The 23,603-nt window shown below is 43.8% G+C and overlaps 1 protein-coding gene across 7 annotated transcripts in view; it reads left to right on the top strand.

Moving 5' to 3' along the window:
- Positions 1-23,603, top strand: part of vir (VIR_N domain-containing protein) — a 228,572-nt gene that overhangs the window by 160,559 nt on the left and 44,410 nt on the right. For all 7 annotated transcript variants that reach the window (XM_084588113.1, XM_084588114.1, XM_084588112.1 and 4 more), the window contains 5 exons: positions 541-805; positions 2,850-2,943; positions 3,083-3,237; positions 4,833-4,951; positions 23,005-23,075. In XM_084588113.1, the coding sequence (XP_084444239.1) occupies positions 541-805; positions 2,850-2,943; positions 3,083-3,237; positions 4,833-4,951; positions 23,005-23,075 (704 nt within the window). The remainder of the gene's footprint in view (positions 1-540; positions 806-2,849; positions 2,944-3,082; positions 3,238-4,832; positions 4,952-23,004; positions 23,076-23,603) is intronic.

The following is a 23,603-nucleotide window of genomic DNA, read 5'->3' as shown; positions in this document are numbered from 1 at the left end:
TATTTTATTTTCTCGGCTGAGGTGGCAGCTCTTTGGAAGAGGCGAAACACAAAAGGTGTCCTTGTCATTGTCGGTGCATGTCAGCGTTCACCAGGTGGTCTAAATTAATCCAGAGCCCTCCACTATGGCACCCCTTGTAGCCTGAGTCGCTTCCACCGCCATCACTATTTCTTGCCTTTCCTGTTCTGTCTTTTTTTTTAATGTGGTAGCATTAAGAGTGCTCATGAAGGTGGAAACTGTCTGGTGTCGGCATCTGTAGAAAGTCTCCGCCGTGGCAGGTGGAGGCAGCGAAATCCCCCCTCTTCACTTTCAGGGGATAGGAAGAAGTACTGAGATTTACCCAGCAGCAACTACAAATTAATATGAAGAGAGTCTTAATTGAAATCGATTTGCAAATGAAAGAAAACTGCTGTGCCATTTGCTTGACATCGGTCCAATTGATTGCCCCTGAAGTGTTTTTTGTCTTGTTGGATCGTACCGTGCCATTCTATTTTTTTCTGCTGTACCTTTGTTGGCCATTTCAAACGCGTGTACATACAGAGCGCTGGACAAGGAGGAGCTGAGCCTGTGGTTCCTGTTTGAGCGTTTGAGCACGAGCTTCAGCAGGGACAGCTCGGACTTCCTTTCAGCGCTGTCTGCATCAGTGCGGCTGCTTCGCACGCTAAGCAACGTGGAGGGTATGTTTTCCCTGGGGCAGCTTCGCACTATGCACCTGAGTGCCGCAGACATGGCTGCTCATCTGGGTTGGGGGAGAAAAGAGGACAAGGAGCCCCATCCACTTTTGAAGCTGGAGAAGATGCTGCTGGTGTGTACTTTTGTCTTGCGCTCCTCTCTGCCTGCTTTGGAGACCTGGCACAGAGCTCAATGGCACTGGCTTGCTTGGCGACCCTCAGTGATTTCATAGCGCATAAGTGCACGAGTGTTAGATGGTGGGTTGGGCTACGCAGGCTCAAACCCAGCTAGCTTGTGCTGTGAGCGTACAAAGAACACCACATCAGGTTTGTTTGCTTACCGACATGGGGCAATGAAGGCTTTAGACACAGAGTCAGCAAGCATGGGTTTACTTTCTGGCTGTGTACATCATACAGTAGTGCATACTAGGAGTGTGTGTGTGTTGCAGCCTCTGGGTGAAGGATTTTGTGAATAACGCTGGACTGCACGTGTCTATAAACTGGGAAGGTCATTCGGTGCCCTTCTTGCAGCATGGAATGTGCCAACAGGCTCCATTCGTCCATTTTTGTATGAGGAATGGGAAGTGTTTACGGGGTTTAATGCCCGAAATCAATTGTTCCTCATTGCTCAAGGGGTAGCACATATGGAGGAGTCTGGGGCTGCAGATGCACTGTGCCCTTCTAGCAGAGTGGGAGTAGAGAAGGGTTGGGAGCGTGCAGGGGGGGGGGGGGGGGGGGGGATGAAGGAAAGCCACTAGAACCAGCAGCCTGCACCAGCACTTCTTGTGCATGGTATCTGTAGAAGAGGGGAAGTGCATTGTTGTCATGCAATGTGTGCCCATAAGTTCTACAGCGGCAACCAGAGGAGATTAGCATAGTTGACAGACAACCACAAGGGTAGAACGACACTATGCACAGCGCTGTGGTCCGCATGCTGATACCGGCAGTGCCCGGCTGTTCCCACATTTACAGCAATGGCAGGTCAGAAGGAAGCAGCTTTTGTCAAGTGTGCCACTGTGCTGATGCAGGCATTTGCCAGCGATGTGTCACTGTACACGTAGCCTTCCTTTTCAGCGTTGCTATCAGAAGGTGTAATATCATATTAGCAAGCCATTCACAAAAAAATAGAGAATAAGCGACGAAATTGTGACTTATTCTATGCGTTTCAGAAAAGCTTGTTTCTGGACGCTGAGAAACAAACTTTATCATGAAACGGCAGATTTTGCAAAGCTCAGCAACACAAAGTAACTTTTGTGCCAAGTATGGTTCATGAGAAAGAAGCTTATATCAGGGGACTACTTTTTGCTAAAATACTCTTAGACTAAAAAGCGGGAAAGGCCAGGTGCTCTCATTATCGGCATGCTCGTGGATTGCAGCACCGCACGTCGCCATTGTAGGCCTCCCCGTTGGTTGGTCATTTGTGCTTATCTTTTAGTGCTTTATTGCTATTGTGCTTCTGGTGTTACTTTTTCTGTGCAGATGACAGTTTTTATTCATTTTTTTTTAAAGAGTGAATTCGACTCAGAGTAATTTCTTCAAATCATTTTAAAATTAATTTTTCGAATACATCTGGCAGATAATAAAGTTGCATTAAAAAGAGAGAGAGAGCACAGTGAAGCTTTCTCACACTCAATGCAGCTCTGTTGACTTGCGGCAAAAATGGCCACCAGATATTGGTGGAGTTGACATACATACTAGGTCCACACATGCTCATGACATTAAGCTTGGTATGAGCATTTCATGCTGAGGAAAGTGGCTGCAGCAAGCTGCAGTCAGCTCAGACAGCCTTGGAAGAGCCGAGGGAGCTGCATGATCCCAGTTTGTGCCAAGGCGCACAGGCTCGCACACGTGGGCCTAAGAAATGTCCGAGAGTTGGGACCTTGGCTGCACACTTGCTGCAGTGCCATCCCGGGGAAGGTACAATGAACCGCAACCGCATGACACGGGTATTCTAGAAATGTCCTTTGCTTTTGGGACAAATACTCTGAGATTTTGAATATCGAACACTTGGGTTGAACAATGAATTGACTGTTAAATGTTTTATTATTTGACGAAGTGTTCAAAATTTATCAAATGCGTATTTGCGCAAGCTTCCTTTTGTTTTAGGGGTTCGAGTCGCCACTTAACATAGCAAGCATACGGCTTTCAGCTGTTGATCAAAATGTCATTAATTTGCAGGAATATGCTGGAGAAGAAAAAACTCTTGAGAATTTGCTGAATGGCATTGCAATTCAAGTGGAGTTACTTGGAGAGGAAACAACACCCGAGAAAGGCAGGTCACATTTGTTTCATGTTAAACTACTGCTATTGCTGACTTAAGTAGAGAAATGGAGAGGGCTGCTATTAGCCTAATCATTGTCTCTATAATTTGCCACTTTTTTTTTTTTTTTTCTTTTTTTTTTTTGTTACAGACATTGCTGAACCTGTGCTGCCTGATCAGGATGGGTTGTCAGCTCAGTTTGCCTCCAGAACTGTTTACGTGCTCGCGGAAGTAGATGAGCGGCGACTCAACCCAACTTATTGGCTTTCTGCTGCTGCTGAAGACCCAGAAGATGAACTGGACGAGGTTTTTTTTCCACTGCATTCTTATGCCTAAAATGTTTACGAAAATAGCAACCATAGCTGCTTACTGAAAATTGCAGGCACCATCACTTTACTTTCTAGTTAGCACGTAGGGATTGAAATTAGAATGTCATTGAGTGTGAAATAGATATATGAATGTAGTTAAAACGACGACTCAGTAGAAGTCAGCACTATAGTTTATTTTGTGCTCTTGCCTGAAAAGGATGAGAACAGTAAAGGCATTTTGCCAAATTTAAATGTCTGGTATGTCTACTGACAGAGCATTTACTGTGATACCAAGTTATATATGAGCCAAGAAATAAATATAAATGCTAATAATTTGAAGTTAGTTTTAAAGTGAATTAGGGTAGGGCTCCCCATTTCCACTCCTCTTAATTATGCACTCACTTCTCTGGTTTTAATAATTTTCGGAGCAGGTGCCTCACTTTTGCACCCTCGCTGTGGCAGTCTGCAGTGCTGACCTTGGCAGCCTGTGAAGATGCTGCGCTCCTATAATAACTATAACACCTCTGGGCGTTTCTCTTTTGACGAGGTCTCCTGTGGGGGTGGCACTCTCAACGAAGTTGACAGAGTGCCAGGTTTTAGATACTCTTTGCAGCTTTGCAGACCAAAATAAGCGGCGAAATTGTGACTTATTCTACACGTTTCAGAAAAGCTTGTTTCTGGACGCTGAGAAACATAAACTTTATCATGAAAGGGCAGATTTTGCAAAGCGCGGCAACACAAAGTAACTTTTGTGCCAAGTATGGTTCTTTTGCAATCTTTCGGGGTCTGTTTTGGATAATATGATGCTCGAGTAATACGTTCTAATTTTCACTGACCATGAAAAATCTCATCAACAAGTATCCATTGCATTGCATTTCTTCAGGCTGCTGTCTCCGGCACAACAAATCATTTTTCAAGTTACCAAGTAGAACTTTTCTACAACTGTAAAAGCGGCAAATTGGATTCGAACTTGTTTTGTGGCAAGGGACGAAGCTTCAGTTGGTGCGGCAATGAAGTCACAGGCATCAGTCAAAAAACACTCGTTTGTGCATTTAATGGCTAAATAGTTGCTAGAAATAACGACTCGGTCCATAAAACGCCTAAGATTACCTAATACTAGTCTTAGGATTTGTTGTTGGCACCGGAATCTGGCAATTATGTGCAACTAATGTTTGTGACATAATAAACGCAAGGTTGCTCACAGAACTAATCTGAATCGAGGCCACGGAAACAGCAAATTTGGAAATGATTCGTGCGGGAAGCTGCATAGCTTTCAAACCGGTGCAAATGAACAGGATTGCGAGGAAAGTTTACATTAGTCATTTAATTATATTGTGTCAGCCTCTACAAACGGGTAACGTTGCCCATAACAGAGTAATACTACACTAGTTCTCTTCAGGGTGTACAAGTGATCATCAAAAAATTATATATGTATCCTCGGCTCTTGACTTTTGTCTCCTGCTATGTTAGCAGTCTTAGTTGTAGTCTTTTTTTCCTTAGCTTGCAAATGCACTGAAAGATCAAAATCTGATTACAGCAGTTAGTGTGTCTGAATATCGCACTCCAGGTTGAGAGCAGCTTCTTTCTACATAGCAGGTGGAGGTTGACCTGGTCTCCCTGATGGAGCGTGCGGTGCCCGACTTTAACCTGAAGAGCGAGCTGGAGAAGCTGACCCTCCCTGGAGATGGGGTTGTTGACAGCAAGTCACCACTGTGAGTATTGCTTGTGATTCGTTTGTACAGTTACCCGTCACAAGTTTTCAAAACATTTAATGATCACAAAAATGTGATTTTGCTTGCAGCATAAGTGTATGGCAAAGAGTCAAGCAGTGTATTTTGTATGCACGTGTACAACCTATGCATTGCTGCTTAGTTATATAGGCTCTGTTTGCGGGTTTCTATGGAAAGCTGGACTACATTCAGTGCCTCCTCCCCATTTTGGTGGCACAGTGGTTAGGTCACTCGACTGCTGAGCCCAAGGACGTGGGTTCTATTCCTGCCATGGCTGCTTTTCGATGCAGGCAAAAGGCAAGGTGCCCGTGTGCTATGCAATGTGAGCGCACATTAAGAACCCCAGGTGATCAACATCCATAACTCTATCCCTCATGGCTTGAGCCACTTTCGGATGTTAAACCCTATAAGCCAAGGCACACATACACAAAAAAAAATAATGGCGCTGACCTATTTTTCTACATTTTTGGCAGCATATTAACTGGGAAAAAACTAGTTTAACTCTGGGACAATTTTAATGCCTGTGATTTTGACCACTTCAAGGGCCCATGAAAAGCTATTTAATAGAATTTTAAAATGCATACTAGGAATAAGTATCCCATCAATCCTGTCTTCAACCCCAAAATTTTTAAGCTAGCTTCATTAGCACCGAACATATGGGCAATCGAAAATGATGCTGCTCTTCCTCTCCCCCTTCAACTCAACCTGCACTGACACGCAACCAAAAAAAAAAAAAAAAAAGAAAAGTCGTAACGGCGCATCATCATGCCCCGTCCCGCTTGCCTAACTTGGGAGCTGCCAGTGAGTGGGCGTGCCCAAATGAGGTGGCTTGCGTGTGGCGATGCATCGCCAAAATCGGCTACGAATTATCACCAGGACCACTTTTTAAAAGTTATTTGCAAATTATTGGCTCCACGTGAAGCTTTCAAATCTAACTCGAATACTCACAAAGATCACCTCTATGAACTGCTTTCATTAGAATGTTACCCCAAGTAGCATTTCAGGTGTCCTTTAAGTAGAAAACCTTATGAATTGGGAGCATATCTATGACACATTACTATATTTAAGGGGAAAGGCTACTCTTAGAAAATTTTTTTTTTGTTTCTGCACCAAACTTAATAAAAATTTACACCCTTTACTAGTTTTTTGCTCTGATTTCAAAAATGTGATTGCTTTTAAGATATGTTAACTAGTTCCAGGATACACTTAATTAGCTCCTTTTAATTACCACGAACAATGGGGGAAAAAGGACATCATAAAGGGTTACAAACGGCACATGGGGGGGGGGGGGGGGGGGGGCTTGGCAACAGTTTCTTCCTTTTATCATTATAAGTGATTTTAAAAGACATTGAAACTCAAGGTACAAACCGTGCCTAACATGCAATCAAGAACTAGAGCATTTAAAAACAATTCTGAAACATAATTAAAAATTCTGCTTCCAACATTGCATAGTCTACACAACTAGCTATGTGCTAAAAAAAGAATTATGTTTCTATCTGCCATAGATGTCGAGATACGCTAGATTGGGATCTGCTGAATGTCCAAAATTTTCATTTTTAGAAAAACAACAAAAACAAAGAAAGTGCATACATCAAATTTATTCACATACTGGCATTACCGGATGCTTAATGCCCCCCTGGGATATAGTCAGTCTGACTACAGTCATTGAAATGGCGCTTTCACAGTGTGCGCTGCAGAGTTTCCGCCGACTTGTGCTTCTGTATAGATGCAGTTTTCCGTTGATCATCTTTCTCTTGCATCCGCTTGCTTGTCTGGGGGCTAGGCATTAGGCTGAGCTCTTGCAGTATACGAGCAGCAGTCCTTTCATTACCGGCATTGAATTTCATTACAGCTTCAGCCACAGCAGCCTGAACGGTGAAGAGAGAGGCATGTCGTTCCTTCGGGCAAGTGCCCATATCATTGCATGCAAACTCTCATTGTTGTTTTGAGTCTTGCCTCGTTGGCAGCGTTCCAGCAGCCTCCTGTCTGAAAGCCTTTCGTATATAGGCAGTAAGGCACTGCAGACATAGGATGGCAGATTGGACCGGTGACGTGGCATAGCTTCGCCTCTAGCGTCTGCCGCATTTTGCCGGCACCAAGAATCGGGGCCTGTTGGACATAGGTTGTGGTTGTAGGTAGAGTCGTTCGATGTCACGATTGTAGGTGGCCATCACAGCTTTGTGTGTGGCCTCCACATCACCTATGTGTGATTTTAGCGCCCATGAATAATAGGAACTCATTCTGGTAATCAAATCTTGTTTGAGTTTGCCTCTCCCACCAAATGATTCTCCAGCAGGGCCCTTCTGCTTGGTGACCAGATTGCGCAGCGCAGTGCCCATGCGTTTTTGCACATGATTTATGCAATCTTCTTTCTGAATGTCAATGTAACCATACACTTGCGCTTCTTTCAAAGCTGGGAAAGTGCAGCTGTCCCCGTCCGAGAGCATTGTGGTATAACGGAGGTCATACTGCTGTAGTGACCGCTGGAATAGCATCAGGGCAGCCTCAACCTCCATTTTACCAGCCTTTTTGCTCGTATTTTTTTGGCAGATATGGCTCTGCTTCCAGGCTGTGGGTATGTGGGGTCGTCTTCTTTCGGGCCCCGTTCACACACGGCGCAAAAGTTGCTCAGCACAACGAAGCCGAGAACAGTTCGATGACAATTCCGGTAGCAACGTGCGAACGTGTCCTCCAGGAACCGTCGAATGAGACCGCGATGTTGCGTGGATGCCCAATATTTAGCTCCGCGTAAACTTCCTGAACTGCTCGCGCACAGTCGGAAGTCAACTTATGGGCTGTGCGGTTCACTGCTGCCGTCAACTTCGTCTTGACGTACTTCTGCGAAGTTCTTGCGTGCAGACCACGGTGCGATATATTCATTGTCGGAAATATATCATTCAGCGCCGCACGTTGATTTCCGGTCGACTGCATCGCACGCGCGGCGAGAATGTTCACCACGAACGGACTCACTGTCTGGTCGGTCTTCACGCGCAGCGAGCTCCATCGCGATGAAATGTTTCCACAGTTCGTGCACACCAGATTCAGTTTGGCGGCAAAGCCGTATTCTCTTTCGGATTTGTCGATGTTTACGTCGCCGTCGCACACTTTGCACTTCACAGACGCCAGCATCTCGTTCACTAACTTCAAGCTAACAACCGTGAAGGTTGTGTTGCAAACGCTGAATCACATGCACGCGAAAACTCACGCGAACGCAACGGCGGCACTCGCCGCGCGAAGCCTTCGCGCAAACAGAAATTCCTTTCTTTTACATCACAAGTTTGTAGCATCGGAGTGTCGCGACAAATGCGACCACTGTCCGAAGAGGTCTCCGCAGTCGGCACCGCCGTTAGGCCGGTCGGCACTTCCCGATCCGCTGGCGGAGGCATATCCAGGGCGGTCGAGGTTTCCACGGCTCTCGGGGTGTCCACGGCGCTCTTCATTTTGCTAATCAGCGATTCTTTTCGCTTCTTCCCGTACTTGTGAGAAACACGGAACTTCGGCGCCAGCGTCGACATCGTTGTAGGGCGCTCCACTCCGACAAATGCACTTTGGCAAGATGGCTACCGCTTGTGCATCGCTGACGCTCCCAGCAGACGACGCGGGCGCGTCAACCAATAAGAAAGCGGGCTTCAGTCACGTGCACTGCCTAGCGAATAGCATCGCGTGTCTGATCTTTGGCGGCATTTTCTTCCTCATCCAATACGCCCAAAACATGGAGGAAGGAAAAAACTGAGGAGAAGCTTGTGACGCCACTTTTCGCGACGCCGGCCGGCGACCGGAAAATGCTGTGGCGCCACCTACACATGGGGCAGCTCATGGAAGAATGACAAGAACTTAGGAGAGGCCGTGATGTCATTTTTTTGAAGCCGGCGCGGCGGCTCGGCGACCGGACGCTGCAACGTCTCTCCTCCTCCTTTACCCTCCGCAATCTCTTTCTTTGCGACGCTTACGTACCTAGGGCCCTTAGCAACGCTGTTGCTAGTGGCCCGAGTTTTCATAGCAACAGCGTCGCCGTTGCTAATGGCCCGACTTGGCTAACCCTAAATTTTGACGTCACTTCCGCCACACTTTCTCCAATGCATTGGAAATGGCAAGGGCCTCTCCTAAGTTGTTTCCTTCCTCCATGGGGCAGCTTTTCCCCTCGCACTCCTCTGTGTGCCCTTCCCCGTCTGAGCGCTTCTCCGTGCCATCCGCGCATCGCGTTCTGCTAACTGAAACTAAAACGATGGTAGACGGAGGGTGCTGGCGTTGGTCTCCAGTAGCAAACGAACCGCTTCAAAGTTGCGAAGTCTCGTTACCGCATCCCGCTGCGAGGTCATACGCCGGCAGAGCTTTGACCACCGCCTGAGCGGAACCATGCCGAGTTGCAGTGTGCAGGCTGCAAGTTCCGCACAGCGCGTAAAGAGCCAGGTGTCACTTTCCGTAAGTATTTTCGTTTTTTTTTTGTGTTCTTTTACTGGGAGAAAAAGCACACGTGTACCATGTGCCGACTGTAAAAGCGCAATGTTTACGGCAGCATATCTTCTAGATTAACATTTCTAACGTAATTAAGGAAAAATCATGCTCGATGCATCTTTTATAAATGTTAGGCTTTGTTTTTACTTCACCCTGACAATATTTAACAAATTAAACTGAAGATGAGTACGTATTTTATATAGCTTAATTTGTGGTTGTATGCATATAACCTTTTTGCACTCTTATTCCCATGAAAAAAAAAGGTTTCCTGAAGACACGGTACGTTGGAAGTGCTGGGCAAAAGCAGTTCGATCAGCAGGAACAGACTGGCAGCCACCAAAACATGCCCGTGTGTGTTCTAAACACTTTCGTAAAGAAGATTTTGATTGGACATCTTTCTGAGACTTTGCCTCCAGAAAGATGCCGTTCCTGCTTTGCTGGTGAGTGGCCATATTCAATATGCAAATTTAAATTATATTTTGAGGTCTTCTTTACGTCATATCCGCTGTTTGAAAGGGTCAGTAAATTTGTACGCTCAACTGCGCGTAGTTTGGCAGTGCGAGTGATGCATGCATTGCGGAGAGACCACGCACTGCCGGAACGTGACAATCGCTCGTCGGCATACCTTGCTATTCACCATCAGCATATGTAGCTCTTTATTCCCGAGCAAGGTCCGCTGGTAGTCTCGCTAAAGCTGTCTTTTGTTTGCTTCTCTAGCGTAAAGAGCTATTTCCCCTTCTGTCTTTCTGTGTCCCATGTCCTGCGCCTCGCGTACAATATAATGTAATGATGTTGCAGAATTTCAGGTCCGTCAGCAATTACTTTATCGGGTGTTTGTGTGCGCCTACTTGCTAAGTTAATCTACACCAACTCGGGACAACAATCACTTTGCCCCTAGCGCGATGTAATCGCTAAAGGCAGATAAAGGGAATCGCAAGCACATATCTCTCTCCGCTCTGACGATTGGTATCGGTATGACGTGACGATACAAGGTCATCAAGCGGGCGCGCACATCATGACACCTGACAGGCACGCCGCAAAAAGCGCAACATATGGACCCTGATGCACGCGTATTGCGAGAAAATGCGACCCGAGACCAATATTGTTGCGGTGATAGATGGTTTTATGTAAGACATACGAACGCCACGCAGATGGCCCGAAATGTGATACGAGCCGAAGCGCGATGTACATGTCGTCCGAAATAGAAGAAGAGACTGCAAGAGGCAACCAAAGCAAAAATACGACTGAGACAGCAGACGAAAGTTAGCACTGCAGTCGCAAACAAACAAGGACACATAAGAGGAATGCCGACACGCAAACCAACCCAGCAGTGCGAGTAATAAAAAAAATATATAGAAGTCTCCTTTGAGGCGCGCGCCGCTGTATTAGCTACGTTGTTCCAGATCGAATATCGAAGCGCGCGTGGATGGCGACAGTCAAAACACACGCCCGGAACTGAGGGAGGAGAGATATAAGACTCACAAAGACAGGTACCGCCTAAGCCAGCAAAGATTTCAGAGAGATGCCGCAGCGCCCAGCAGCCCGGTTGTGTAATCCTATCGACGCGCGCGGATGGCGACAGTTGAAACACCTGCCCGGAACCAAGAGAGGAGAGATGTATATATGACTCCACAAAGACAGGTACCGCCTAAGCCAGCAAAAATAAGAGCTAGATATCAGAGAGAGGCCGCAGCGCGCAGCAGCCCGGCTGTGCGAGTAATCCTATCGACGCCTCGTGTGATCCAGACAATGTGCAGAGGTGTTGAAATTTTATGATTTATTTATTTATTCAATATTGTGGGCACTAAGTCCAAGCAGGGTGGGCTTGCAATTCGGTGAGCGCTCGCGCGTGCGCACGCACGCAACAAAACACACGCACACAGCAACACTTCAACATAAAAAACACAGTATACTCTTAAACCTCATGGAACAATGGTTTAGTTCTCTCATTCCAATCTCTTATTGTGCATGTAAAAAAGGAAAACAATTATATCTGTTTTACCGAATATAGGAGTTATAGAACTTGGGTGCTGTTGCTGAGCTTACCTGGATGATGACGGCATTGAGTATAATGAAGGATCAAAACTAAGTTTATGTATTAAGACAGAAATAAATTAAAGTTTCATCTGTGGTGTTAAAGTGTTCCAATTTTATTAATTTCCATTAAAGTGATTTGGGAGTCAGTCCTTGTATACTTACTAAAGATAAACCTAACAGCTTTATGTATTTATTCGAGATTTTTTACGTTAGATTTAGTGTACGGCTCCCAGGCTATACATGTGTATTCATGTTTAGGTCCGATTGTGGAAGAGCAACAATGCAGCTTAATGTTAGGTGGGGTATTTTTCAGTTTGTCTTAGCCAGCACAGCTTCCAAAATACGGAAAAACAGATATTGTTTATATGGGAGTTCCATGATAGATTACCAGTTACAATTACTCCCAGATATTTGTAGTTTTGTCAGCATTGAGAACCATGCCCCATCAGTCGCACCATTTCAAGACGTTGTTCAAAGCCTTGTTCGGGTTCATGTCACGCAATTTAAACAATATCGTTTATATACAATTGGAAAAGCAGAGGGCCCAATAAACTTCCCTGGAGAGGATTGGTTGAAACTGGAAGAGAGCCCGAACATTGTCCATAAACTTTAACAAATTGAGTGCGGTCATTTAAGTGTGCAGTTATCTGTTACTAAAATGTCAGGAATGCCAGTTTCTTTTATTTTTAGAATTAGTTTATCATGGGGAACTATGTTGAATGCCAATATATATATATATATATAACCAGCGGCAAGAAAGATCGTGTCACAACGAGTCATTAAAAAATGCTGAAATTATATGTATATGTGCTGAACAGAATTATATATGAAACAAGATACATGCATAACCATTGAAAACAAACATTTGCAGTGCGGGCCAATCAAGTGATATAAAAAATATGCTGCATGGGACACTAATAGTTAACACATGTATTTACATTCTGATGCAGATATTATACCGCTGCTGACAATGCCATTCCAAGGATTTAAAGCGCTCTTAATTCCAATAAAAAAAAAATCTTTTTTAAAAATTTTATAGTCATTGATGAAACATCTGGATGTATATTGCCTCAGTACATACAGTGAGAGACATATTACTGTAAGAAAAATAAATAGCTTAAGAGGCATGACAAACACGAAATTATGTCTGCTCATCTTGCTTGACGTCAATTCCTCGCGCCAGGACAGTATATAAAGATATGTGTAAAAACTCCCCTACGGAAGCAGAAGGGGAACGCAGCTTTTCATTGTTTTACAACAGGCTGCCGAGGATTAACATACAGTCATTCAATTCAATACAACAATTATTTTATTCCACCTTTGGTAATATATCAACCTCATTTCTTCATGTGTAGCATGAGCATCTTTATTGCCTTGGTGAAAGCAATCTTAATTTCTTGTGTGTGACTGGTGAACGTCAATAAACATAACAGACTGCACGCATCCTATTCTACAAATAGTACTGCAACAGCATAATGAATAATAAAAATGCAATAAAGTGTTTTGGGATCTGCTGAGTCTACTCATCATGTGAATGCTCAAAAACATTGTGGAAATTGCATGGCAGAACAGGACTACAGAAAGGAGGATGCATAGGCCCACATTCTACACAATGGCAAACTAGGTAAACATTTTAAAGCAACATGACAACCGTATTTCTTTGCAGATGTCTCATCAAAATCAAGGAGGCACTCCATCTGATAGCAGCATTCTTGTCACAAGTAGTTTGCCTGCTCACAGCGATTCAAGCAATGCATCAATACCAGAACAGGTAGTGGAATCCACCATCAAGTTCCACTTACTGGTCGTCTTCTCTTGCTCTGTTCCACTTGTGCATATAAGCCGACCAATATGCCTGTATGCCTTTCGGTAACTGAGAAATACGGTAGTCAGGCTTACAAACAAAACTCATAAGCAAGCATTGCATGGTCCTGACAAGTCTATGTCCTACTCTTACTGTATTAGGCTCCCCTAAGAAAGCCTGGTGGGGCTAACCAGAAGAGATGATGCGTGTCCTATGCATTTAATGATCAGCATACTGAGTGCATCGAACAGGCCCAAATAATTATGTTACACTTTTCACTAGTGCTTTTTGTCAAATTTGTTTGCTGCTTGAAACATCATCATCATCATCAGCCTGACTATACCCACTACAGGGCGAAGACCTCTCCCATATTCCTCCAATTAACCCAGTCCTGTGCTAGCTGCATCCACTTAGCCCCTGCAAACTTCTTAACCTCAGCCCCCACAGAACTTTTTGCCGCCTGCTACTACGCTTTCCTTCCCTTGGAATACAGTTTGTTACCCTAAGCAACCATCAGTTATCCTCTCTTCACACTACATGTCCTGCCCATGCCCATTTCTTCTTCTTGATTTCCACTAGAATGTCAGTAACTTGAGTTATTTCCCTGACCCACTCTGCACGTTTCCTGTCTCTTAATGTTCCCTACCATTTTTCGTTCCATAGCCCTCTGCGTTGTCCTCAACTTAAAAACCCCTCTTCGTTAGCCTCCATTAGGAACAACAATATGCCAGATCAGGCTATAGGTATTGCCAATCTCCAAAGTAGACAAACATTTATTTCAGGTGCCTATGGTCCTTTACAAAGAGGAAAGCGTGGAGGAAGTGCTTCTCGAGCCCTCTGCACTCTGTGGCTCTCTTCCGAAAGTTCCATTACATTCAGAGGTGGGTCCAATGACGTAGCTTTGATAAGCAACTGTCACTTGTCAGCGAGAGCTCATATCAGATGTTAGTTGTATTCCTACTGTTCTGATACCTAAAAACTGCATTAGATTGAAATTAATATTCCTCTAGAATAACAATAGACACAACTAAAACTCCTGTGCCCTTCAGAGGTACTGCTACTTGGAGGGGGAGGGGGGGGGATTGTTTCATTTGTGTATCAAAGTTTACTGACGACTGCGCATTTATTTTAGCCTCCTGTAGTTGTTTGCGAAGAGGCGAGTCGGTAGGGTGTGCTTCCAGGGCCCTCCGGAATTTGTGACATGCTTCCAGTACTTCCGCTACATGCAGAGGTGATATATTTAAGCAAGCAGTACATTATAAATTTTGTGTCGTGTGTGGGTGAAAGCTTACACTATGGGTAAGATTTATTTTTACACTCAGAGTTCTTACAAATGATGGCATCTCATGAAAATGAAATTATTACAGTAGTTCAATTATGGTTATATATTTCAACACAAACTGGTGGTCTGTATTTGTAGTGGTATCTGTGTGGAAGCCTGTGTAAGATAGCTTAGACTGCAAGCATTTCTACCATCTCACTTTTAGCATGACATTTACTAAAAGGTAATAAATTTGTCATGGTGGCATTAGCATTATCACACTACTATTTTTGCAAGGGAAAACGGGAACTTCGTGATACTGTGTGTTCAGGATGAAAACCCTTATCTAGAGGCTGCGACTATGTTAGGAAATTACTGGCATCGTACATTTAAAGTTAGGGTGGCGTGCTGTGGAAGCTTCCAAATATATGACATAACCGAAATGATGCAAGTAATGCAGCAAAATACTAAGCTGTGTCTTCCCATGCTTTGAGCTTTCCAAAGTCAGTAGTCATGAGAAGAGACGCTAACTGCATTCTATAGTTTTGCAAGAACAGCTTTTACTCTGCTGTAAGTCGTATCAGCTGAACACCATTATAAGAGACATGGATGTAACAGACAATCTGATATATGAGACACCATTCACCCAAATGGTTGGCTGCCCTATGACTTTGAACAATTGGACCTCTTTTTTAACAGACATTGGATGTAGAAAACAGTTGGCTATAATGGACAGATTAGCCTTAAAGTTCGGTAATCAGTCTTGCTTTTAACAGACATTTTAACATTGGATGCGGCACCATCCATCGCCAGGTTTATTTAGTAGCAGCTACAGTGAAAACAAAAGAGGTGAGACACACCTGTGCCGTCATTATTAATTATACCTTCAGCAAACAAAACGCAGGTCCATCAGCTTTGAAATGACTAATGGCGATTTTCACTGGTCGGTACGGAGCACGTTTTCTTGCTCCGGGACGACGATTTCGATTTCCACTGGTCGACCAAGATAGGTTGCGCGTATTCCGCTGGTCGTTTGGGGCAGCTCGGGACGCTCCAGCTCGATCCGCCGACCGAAGTCGGATCTCGCCAGAAGTCCTAGTCGCTGACGCGGTCACTTCCGGATGTTGCTGGATTCTTTTGGCTGTCTTTGACCGTTGCAGCGACATCGGCAGAGGACGCTGGATGTCACCGTTTTTTTGCGCGAATATGTCGAAGTGCATCTATCGAAAAACGTCTGCAGCGTTAAAAAAATGAGAAAGCAAGTTGTTGAGGGCCGCACTCCTGCCTATTTATCAACCGCAAACATTTTGGCGCTGGGATGCGGCTACAACTTTCGAAACCGGCTCAGCTTTACTTCCGCCGCGCGCTCTACACGTTCCGCTGGTCGACCAAGGCTGATTCGCTCTGTAGCGCTTTAGGTCGGCTCGGGCGCCCAGCTCCGATCGACCAGTGGAAATCGCCATAAAAAAAGCCCCTGCAGTGGTAATGCAATGTACAGAAGCTCTTCAGGCTTGCCACAAAGAGCACAAGTGCGACTGCATATGCGAGCATCTGAGCAAGCATATTGGGAGCACCCATTGGGTTCTCCAATTAGTGGAGCTTCCTATCATGAATTATCGTAAGTGTTGTGTCCACTAGTCTGAAGAATATATCAGGAATTCTCTATTACTTTGCATATTAGTCCAAGTGACAAATCTATCTGGTAAATGCAAAAAAAGGTGCTTAGCTGGTGCCGCTGACGTAAACAAGTCATTGTGCCTAGAAAACGAGTCAAGCAAAGACCAAAACAGATGACATAAAAACAGAAGTGATGACAAATAAACTGCTCTGTTTGCTATTCAACCAGTTTCAACTCCCCTCAGAAATGCCTCGTTTGCTTTTCATTTATTTTTCGTCTGAGTAGCAACATTCACATGCTTGTTACTCACAGCCGCTGTTTGCCCTTATCAAACAAGCATAAATTTCTGAGGGATATTTCTGCTTGTCATGTTTTATAGTTTTGGCTCCTTGTAGCACTTTGGTGGTAAGCTGGTTACTTTTACGATTTCGTGGCGCCTTTCTGACTTCATTTCTTGTACTGTTTATTACCAGACACATAGCTTAGTTGCGAATCACTAGTTGTGGTGCCAGTCACATCGCAGTCGCACTTTGCAATCGCTGCAAACATAGTTTGCCAACATATAACAGGTTTGGCACATCGGCCATAAGGCTCTTGACCTGATTTTCAAGCTGGGAGAGGCTGTGCTGAACAGCATCAACGCAGCCACGAAGCAGACTAAGATTTACAACTATTTCAGCAGTAAATAAATGTAAGAAAGTTGCAAGGTGTGGTCAACCAAGCAAATGCAATATGTAAATGAAAGCTACAGTAAGCCTTTTGTGACATGATGCACCCTTCTTTTTTGCTTATTTTAGCCATATGATGCCTGTGCCGAAATAAGGTCTGGTTAGAAAATGTAAACGTGGTACCCTGCTTATAAGGGACCTCTCATATAAGAGACAAAAACTGCTCCCCAGTGCACGTCCCTTATAAAGGAGTTCAACGGTATATATTTTCTTAGTGGCACTGTGTGTTCTCACCAATCCTTGAAGTGAGTTCCATTGACATGCATAAAATACTTCCATTCGTAATTTATATGTGCCGGTAAACTTAATTGTACACATCCCTAAAAACAAATTTAAATATGTAAATTGCAGGCACTTTCAGACATACTCTTTTTTTGCTCCAGGACAACACTTGTACCTCATCCGCATCGGAAGAAGGTGGAGTGTCCAGCCATGAAAGTGGTGAAAGTGAACAAAAGGTGCCAATGGTAATAACTTCTACCTTGATTTGCTTAGGCAAGAATGGAAAACATCTGATATAATTTTGTATTAACACATTTTTACAGGGATTTTCAACTTTACCCTCTACAGTCATGACACCAAAGAAAAGAAAAAGAGTCGCAGTAAGTCCAGCAAGCAAAAATATTATGTAATGTAGCAGCAGCAGTAGTAGTATTAGTAGTACAGAAAGCCATAACTGGAATTTAGAGGGGTTTTGTCTTGCAGTGGACCTCACTCAAGCAGTAATGGTGATACAGTTCAGACAGGCCGAAAATAAAACTGCATTTTGAAGTGCATATAACTGACAAGGTAATTCTATTTTTGTTCCACATCATAGGAGGATACACCAGAGAAGGCGTACCTGCGAGCACGTGCAGCATGGTTTGCCTCACTACACCTAAAATCACAGAAGCGTGTAAAAAAGCTGCAGCAGTCACTAAGAAGACTCCAGAAAAAAAAATGCAGAGATGAAGTCTGTTCTGGACACACTGACGAAGCAGAACATCCTGCTCAAAGAGCAGGTAGAATTACTTAATAGCCTTGGAACAGCAAACAAGCACCTTTTACAACATCAGATTGCAAAGCGCACGGGGTCAAATGTACCAAAACAATTCACGCCCGAGCTGAAGGCATTTGCTCTAACACAAAACTTTTATTCCCCACGAGCATATGCATATGTGAGAAATGTTTTTGATACGTGCTTGCCCCATCCGAGAACCATAAGAAAGTGGTACGAGACAGTAGATGGGAAGCCAGGCTTCTCATCTGAAGCCCTTAAGGCGCTTAGAATGAAATGCATGGAATCGACGGCTCAAGGCCACAAGACAGTGTGCAGCCTCATCGTAGATGAGATGTCTATCCGACAGCAAATACAATGGAATAGAGGCAGCTTTGATGGTTATGTTCACTTTGGCACTGGTGCAGAAAGCGATTCTCTGCCACAGGCAAAAGCAGCATTTGTTATCATGGCAGTGTGCATGAATGCACGCTGGAAACTGCCCCTCGGTTATTTTTTAGTAGATGGTCTTGCAGGAGAACAGCGGGCTAATCTTGTTAATCAGTGCCTCCTTAATGTGCATGATGCTGGAGCCATGCTTGTAGCGCTCACATGCGATGGAGCACCTGCCAACTTAGCAATGCTACAAGACCTTGGTTGCAGCTTGAGGGATCCAAAGGTATTAACAACAGCTTTTCCCCACCCAGCCACACAAGAACTGGTGGCAGCATTTTTAGACCCGTGTCACATGCTGAAACTGATTAGGAACACTTTTGCACAAAAAGGGTCTTTCATTGACCGTAATGGCAGGACAGTGGCTTTGAAACACATTGAAGAGCTGCATGCCTTGCAACAGAAAGAGGGCTTGCACTTGGCAAATAAGTTACGCAGAGCCCTCATAGAGTGGCAGAGACAGCCAATAAAGGTTAGATTAGCTGCGCAAGTAATGAGTGCTTCTGTGGCCACAGCTCTAGCCGAGTGCAGAGAACTAAAAATTTGTTGGTTTTCTGACACCCAACCGACTGAGGAGTTCTTGAAGACAATTAACAACATATTTGACACATTGAACTCAAGAAGCATGTATCAAAAAGGCTGGAAAAAACCACTAAATGAAAGAAATGCCAATAATGTCAAAAACATGTTTCAAACATCAATTCACTACCTGCCCTTCTTGAGAGAGCCTAACACACAAAGGAGACTAATTGACACTGCTCGAAAAACAGGTTTTTTAGGTTTTATTATTTGCATGAAGAGCTTGCTTGCCCCTTTTCAACTTCCTTGTCATTGAGAAGCAGCTTTTGAAGTACATACCTGCTCACAAAATTTTCCAAGATCATTTAGAATTATTTTTTGGTCTTATAAGGGCACATGGTGGTCACAATGACAGTCCAACAACCCAAAATTCCGTGCCGCTTTTAAAAAAGTGATTGTGCACAATGAGCTATCCAGTGTTTCAACAGGGAATTGCATGCATATTGATAATGTGACTATTTTAACATGCAGTGCTGAAAGATTATCGCCCACTGATTTAATTAATGCATCTACGGAGAGAAAAAAGCTGTTAGATGAGGAAGCCATAAGTAGGAGCTCTATAAATGACCATGATTATGCCGCTGCCCCAGAATACATCAGTGAATGCGGTAGAAGAATTGTTGCCTACTTGGCTGGTTATGTAGCGCACAAGCAATCTTCCAAGTTGACCTGCGAGCAGTGCTCTGCTGCTCTTCTGGCAGTGGAGCCAGCAGCAGAAGTTTTCTCGTTCATTCGAAGAAAAGCGCGAGGAGGGCTGCAGTACCCCTCGCAAAGCGTGCTCAAGATATGCCGAAAATGTGAGTCGCTTATTCGAATGGCAACTCATTTTAAGAGATTGGCCTCAAAATCTTTGTTGCACAATATGCTGCACGAAGTCTTGGATTCTTTTCACCAAGCAAATCTTTTTGAAGACCTCTCTGAGCACATATTTGACAATGCACCCCTCGAGAACCATTACATTCATCTTGTGCGTAGTGTCGCTGAGTGCTACCTCAACATGCGCCTGTTCCATCTAGGCAGGCAACTAACAGAGAACCTGCAAGGCACACAGGTGCAGCAAGTGTTTAGAAAACTCACTCAGTTCAAAGGACAATAAGGAAAATTTTGTGTATGCTTTAAAAGCAGGCTGTTCACTACATTAATAATGTCTCACACTGTCGCACCACTCTTGAACTATTTGCTTAACATAAATATACAGCAATTGTACAACTACTCTAAAAAAATTGCCTCTTACATCCGGTACATTTTTCAAACACACAGTATTGGCAGTTTCCAAAGAAAGGTGCGTTTCCTAGTATTGCAAAGTCATGCACACCAAATTAAGGTGTCTGATGAATGGTTCGTGCTGCAGCTGTGCATAAATTGTATTCTAGTATTCTACAACCATTGACGTACAGAGTGTCACTTTTACAGAGCAGTCTGAAAGAATCGCTCATTCCGTTGGAGTACTACATATGACACTGCATGACATCTTTGTTCATGAACAACTTTTATTACTTTTTGCTAATATCACAAATATCGCACTGATAAAAATCTTGAGTACATGTGTTACACCATTTCCAAATTTTTCCTAAATCTCGTCATTAATAATTTGATGTTAATAATTTGATACAGTGATATAAATTTGTTCGTAGGGCACTGTATTTTGTCATTTTCCTTACATTACTGCTGCTGAAGTGATGGCCTTAAGCTGTTCTGACAGCTTTTTGTTAGCGAAGTTATCAATGTGTAAAATGTTGGAAATAAATAGTTTGATTTGACACTACATGTGCCAGTAACATTGTCGACAGTCTTTTACAAGTGGCATTTCTGATGCATTGTTATGTTAATTGACGTCTGTCTACTGTAAGTTCAATGCAAAATTTATACATTGTGTGTACAAACAGGTTTATTGCACATATTTATTTTTCAAGTCATCTTTTATATTGCTGCATAATTTTCTTAATCAACATTCGCGCGGCCTTCTAAACTGTCTGAAAATTTCATATGTGTTAATTGAATAAAATGATTCCGTTCATCACACGAAGTGTCAATAAATAAAAAGATTGTCATACTTGTATTGTCACTTTAACAATCATACCAAGATTTCATCTGTGCCCAACGCAAACATAAAACCACAGGACTTCAAGGCATTGAAGCAGCAAAGGTAGGCTGGAAAACAGATATAGGCCTGTAAACTTTAAAAGAAAAAAAAAAAAAAAGAGAGAGCATAGTTTGCATAAAGAGCTCCCCCGCTGAAATGTGCTACGCCATAAGCAGAAACACACATCTTGTTACCCTCTGCCATTAGGCAGAATTTACTCCTAGTCGAGTTCACCCACAGATACGGTGCACCGATCGAGGCGCGCACGCTGTTCGCAGACCTCATAAAAAAATAATAATAATAATAAAAACTCGTTACTGGTGCTGCGCTGCCTAGTCGTCGCATCCTAGAAGTTCGCGAGGCAGTTGGCACAGTACCGCTGAGCATACAATGCGACGAATGCATGAAGTCAACGCCTCGCTGATATGAGGCGATCGAGGAACGGATATATGGGCTAGCTACATCTGCTGCTCGACAAAACACGGGGAAAAAAAAAGCAAGACTGCAGAACTGCTACAACAAAAAATTTCTGTCAAGATTTCGGCAAAAATCAGTGCATGCGTCCAAACATCCGCGCAGTTGCTGATACAAGCACCATTTTTGGTTTGTCGCACTCGGTTGTTCAGCGATCACTAATCATATCAAATTACTCCGTCGCCCACATCTTCTACACAGCGTGGAAGCTCCATCAGTGCATAAAAGCACCATCAGTGGATAAAAATCACTTCCACGGTTGCAGAACAACACAAGTGTAAACGAACGGTAGCATCAACGGCAGTTTCCAGCCAACGTCGACAGCCATGTTGCCCCATAGCAACGCTGACGCTGTTGTTATTTGCCCCATAACTAGGCACAAAAAAGCACATGACTTCTGGCACGTTTTTCGCAATGCATCTGGGATACATGGGGCCTCTCCTCAGTTTTTTCCTTTTGTTTTGATTGATTTATAGGAGGGGAAAGGCGCGGTAACTGTCTCACTTGTTTTCTGCGGACACCTCAACCGCACCGTAAGGGAAGGGAGGAAGGTGGGAGTGAAAGTGGAAAGAAAGAAAGAGGAGCCGTAGTGGAGGGCTACGGAGTAATTTCGACCACCTGGGGATCTTTAACGTGCGCTGACATTGCACAGCACACGGACGCCTCTTCGTTTCGCCTCCATCGAAACACAGCCGCCAAGGTCGGGTTCGAACCCGGGTACTCCGACACAGTAGTCGGGCGTCTTACCACTGCACCACTCCGGCGGGGCTTTTTCATTCCTCCATGGCGCAAAACAACAGCAATGGCGCGAAATTGAAAACTTGACCAAATGAGACCAAGATGGCGCCGATCGCTTCAGTAGACAACGATAGCGTGCCGCGGAAAAAGAACTGTCCTTGCGCGAAAATTTCCTCAAAGCGAGTGCGGATATATGTTTTTCTACTCATTTAACAGCGTAAATATTGACTCCAGAGGTTAGAAAATTCACAGGCTGGTAGAAAAACAGTTGCGGATTTCGAAAATTGTATTTCTGAAAAATGGATTTTTTCGCAGTTTTTTCGTCCTAAAGAGCCGCCTCCCCCCTTAAGCTCTAAGGCTCTGCCATGTAGGCCAGTCGAACATTCAGGGAACCTCCTTTCTCTTTTTGCTTCTCTTTGCTTCTAGTGGCATGTGGACCTTCCAACGTCACTTGCAATTGCTAAGGATGTTCATTTAACCAAGAAGCACGTATGGTCGCTGACATTAAGAGGATTGCTGTGCTTTTTTTTTTTTTTTTCACCCCAAGTCTTTGGAAAGTCAACGAACGATTGGTAGCTTTTTCTACTTCTGAAAATTTACCTTAGTTGAATCTATTTTAAAGAGAGCCTGCTGCAGTACATAAGCAGTACTTTTTCAAAGTCACATGAAATCATCTCATGAAATCACCTGATATTTATGGTTTTGTGAACGTGATGAAGATAAGTACGCAACACAAAGTTATAACCAAATTTCTCTTTCAAGGTTTTTTTCAAGGGGTTTTGCTGCACTGAATACTTGCAGCTTTGTGATTTTTATTTCTCTGTTCTAGGGGAAGCAAGCGCAAGTCTCAGTTGCTGATGGGACCAGATGGCTCAGAACCCAGTACAAAGAAGCCATTCAGTACGTACTACTCTCGATTTGTGTTTGTAGTGGTTGTCTAAGCCAGGATGTCAACCTATGTTTTTCCTTGCACTGCCACAGTCACACGCCATGTCATGTTGTGGAATAAAGCATTGCCACCTAATGGGTGAAGAAAAAAGCTGATTTTGCGTTGTGACGTTCAAAGCGGGTAGTTGGCTGTCTTGTTCGTGTTGCGTGTGATAATATGAAAAAAAAAAGCCACTTGGAAAATTTTCCGTAACATCCAAGCCTATCTGCGGCCAAACATATAGCCGGTTCATGATAAACAATGGAGAAGAAAGCAAGGAGGACATCTTTGTACTATTTTCTTGGCACTTTAACTCGATAATTTGCTTATCTTTTTCCACGGTTGGATTTGCGAAAGTCGGTGTAGTATTTGATCGATGCCATCTATTCGAAACTTTTTGCATAATTGAGAATTCTCTAATGTGGCTTTCTCGAAATGGATATGAAAAAAGTAACAAACATATTTCATTGCATTCAAAACTGCAAATATTCGCACCTGCC

Source organism: Amblyomma maculatum, chromosome 1, assembly GCF_055883805.1.
Source record: "Amblyomma maculatum isolate TAMU_Amacu chromosome 1, ASM5588380v1, whole genome shotgun sequence".
Lineage (NCBI taxonomy): Eukaryota > Metazoa > Arthropoda > Arachnida > Ixodida > Ixodidae > Amblyomma > Amblyomma maculatum.
Note: the sequence above shows the minus strand (reverse complement) of the source record. Positions and strands in the feature narration are given on the sequence as shown.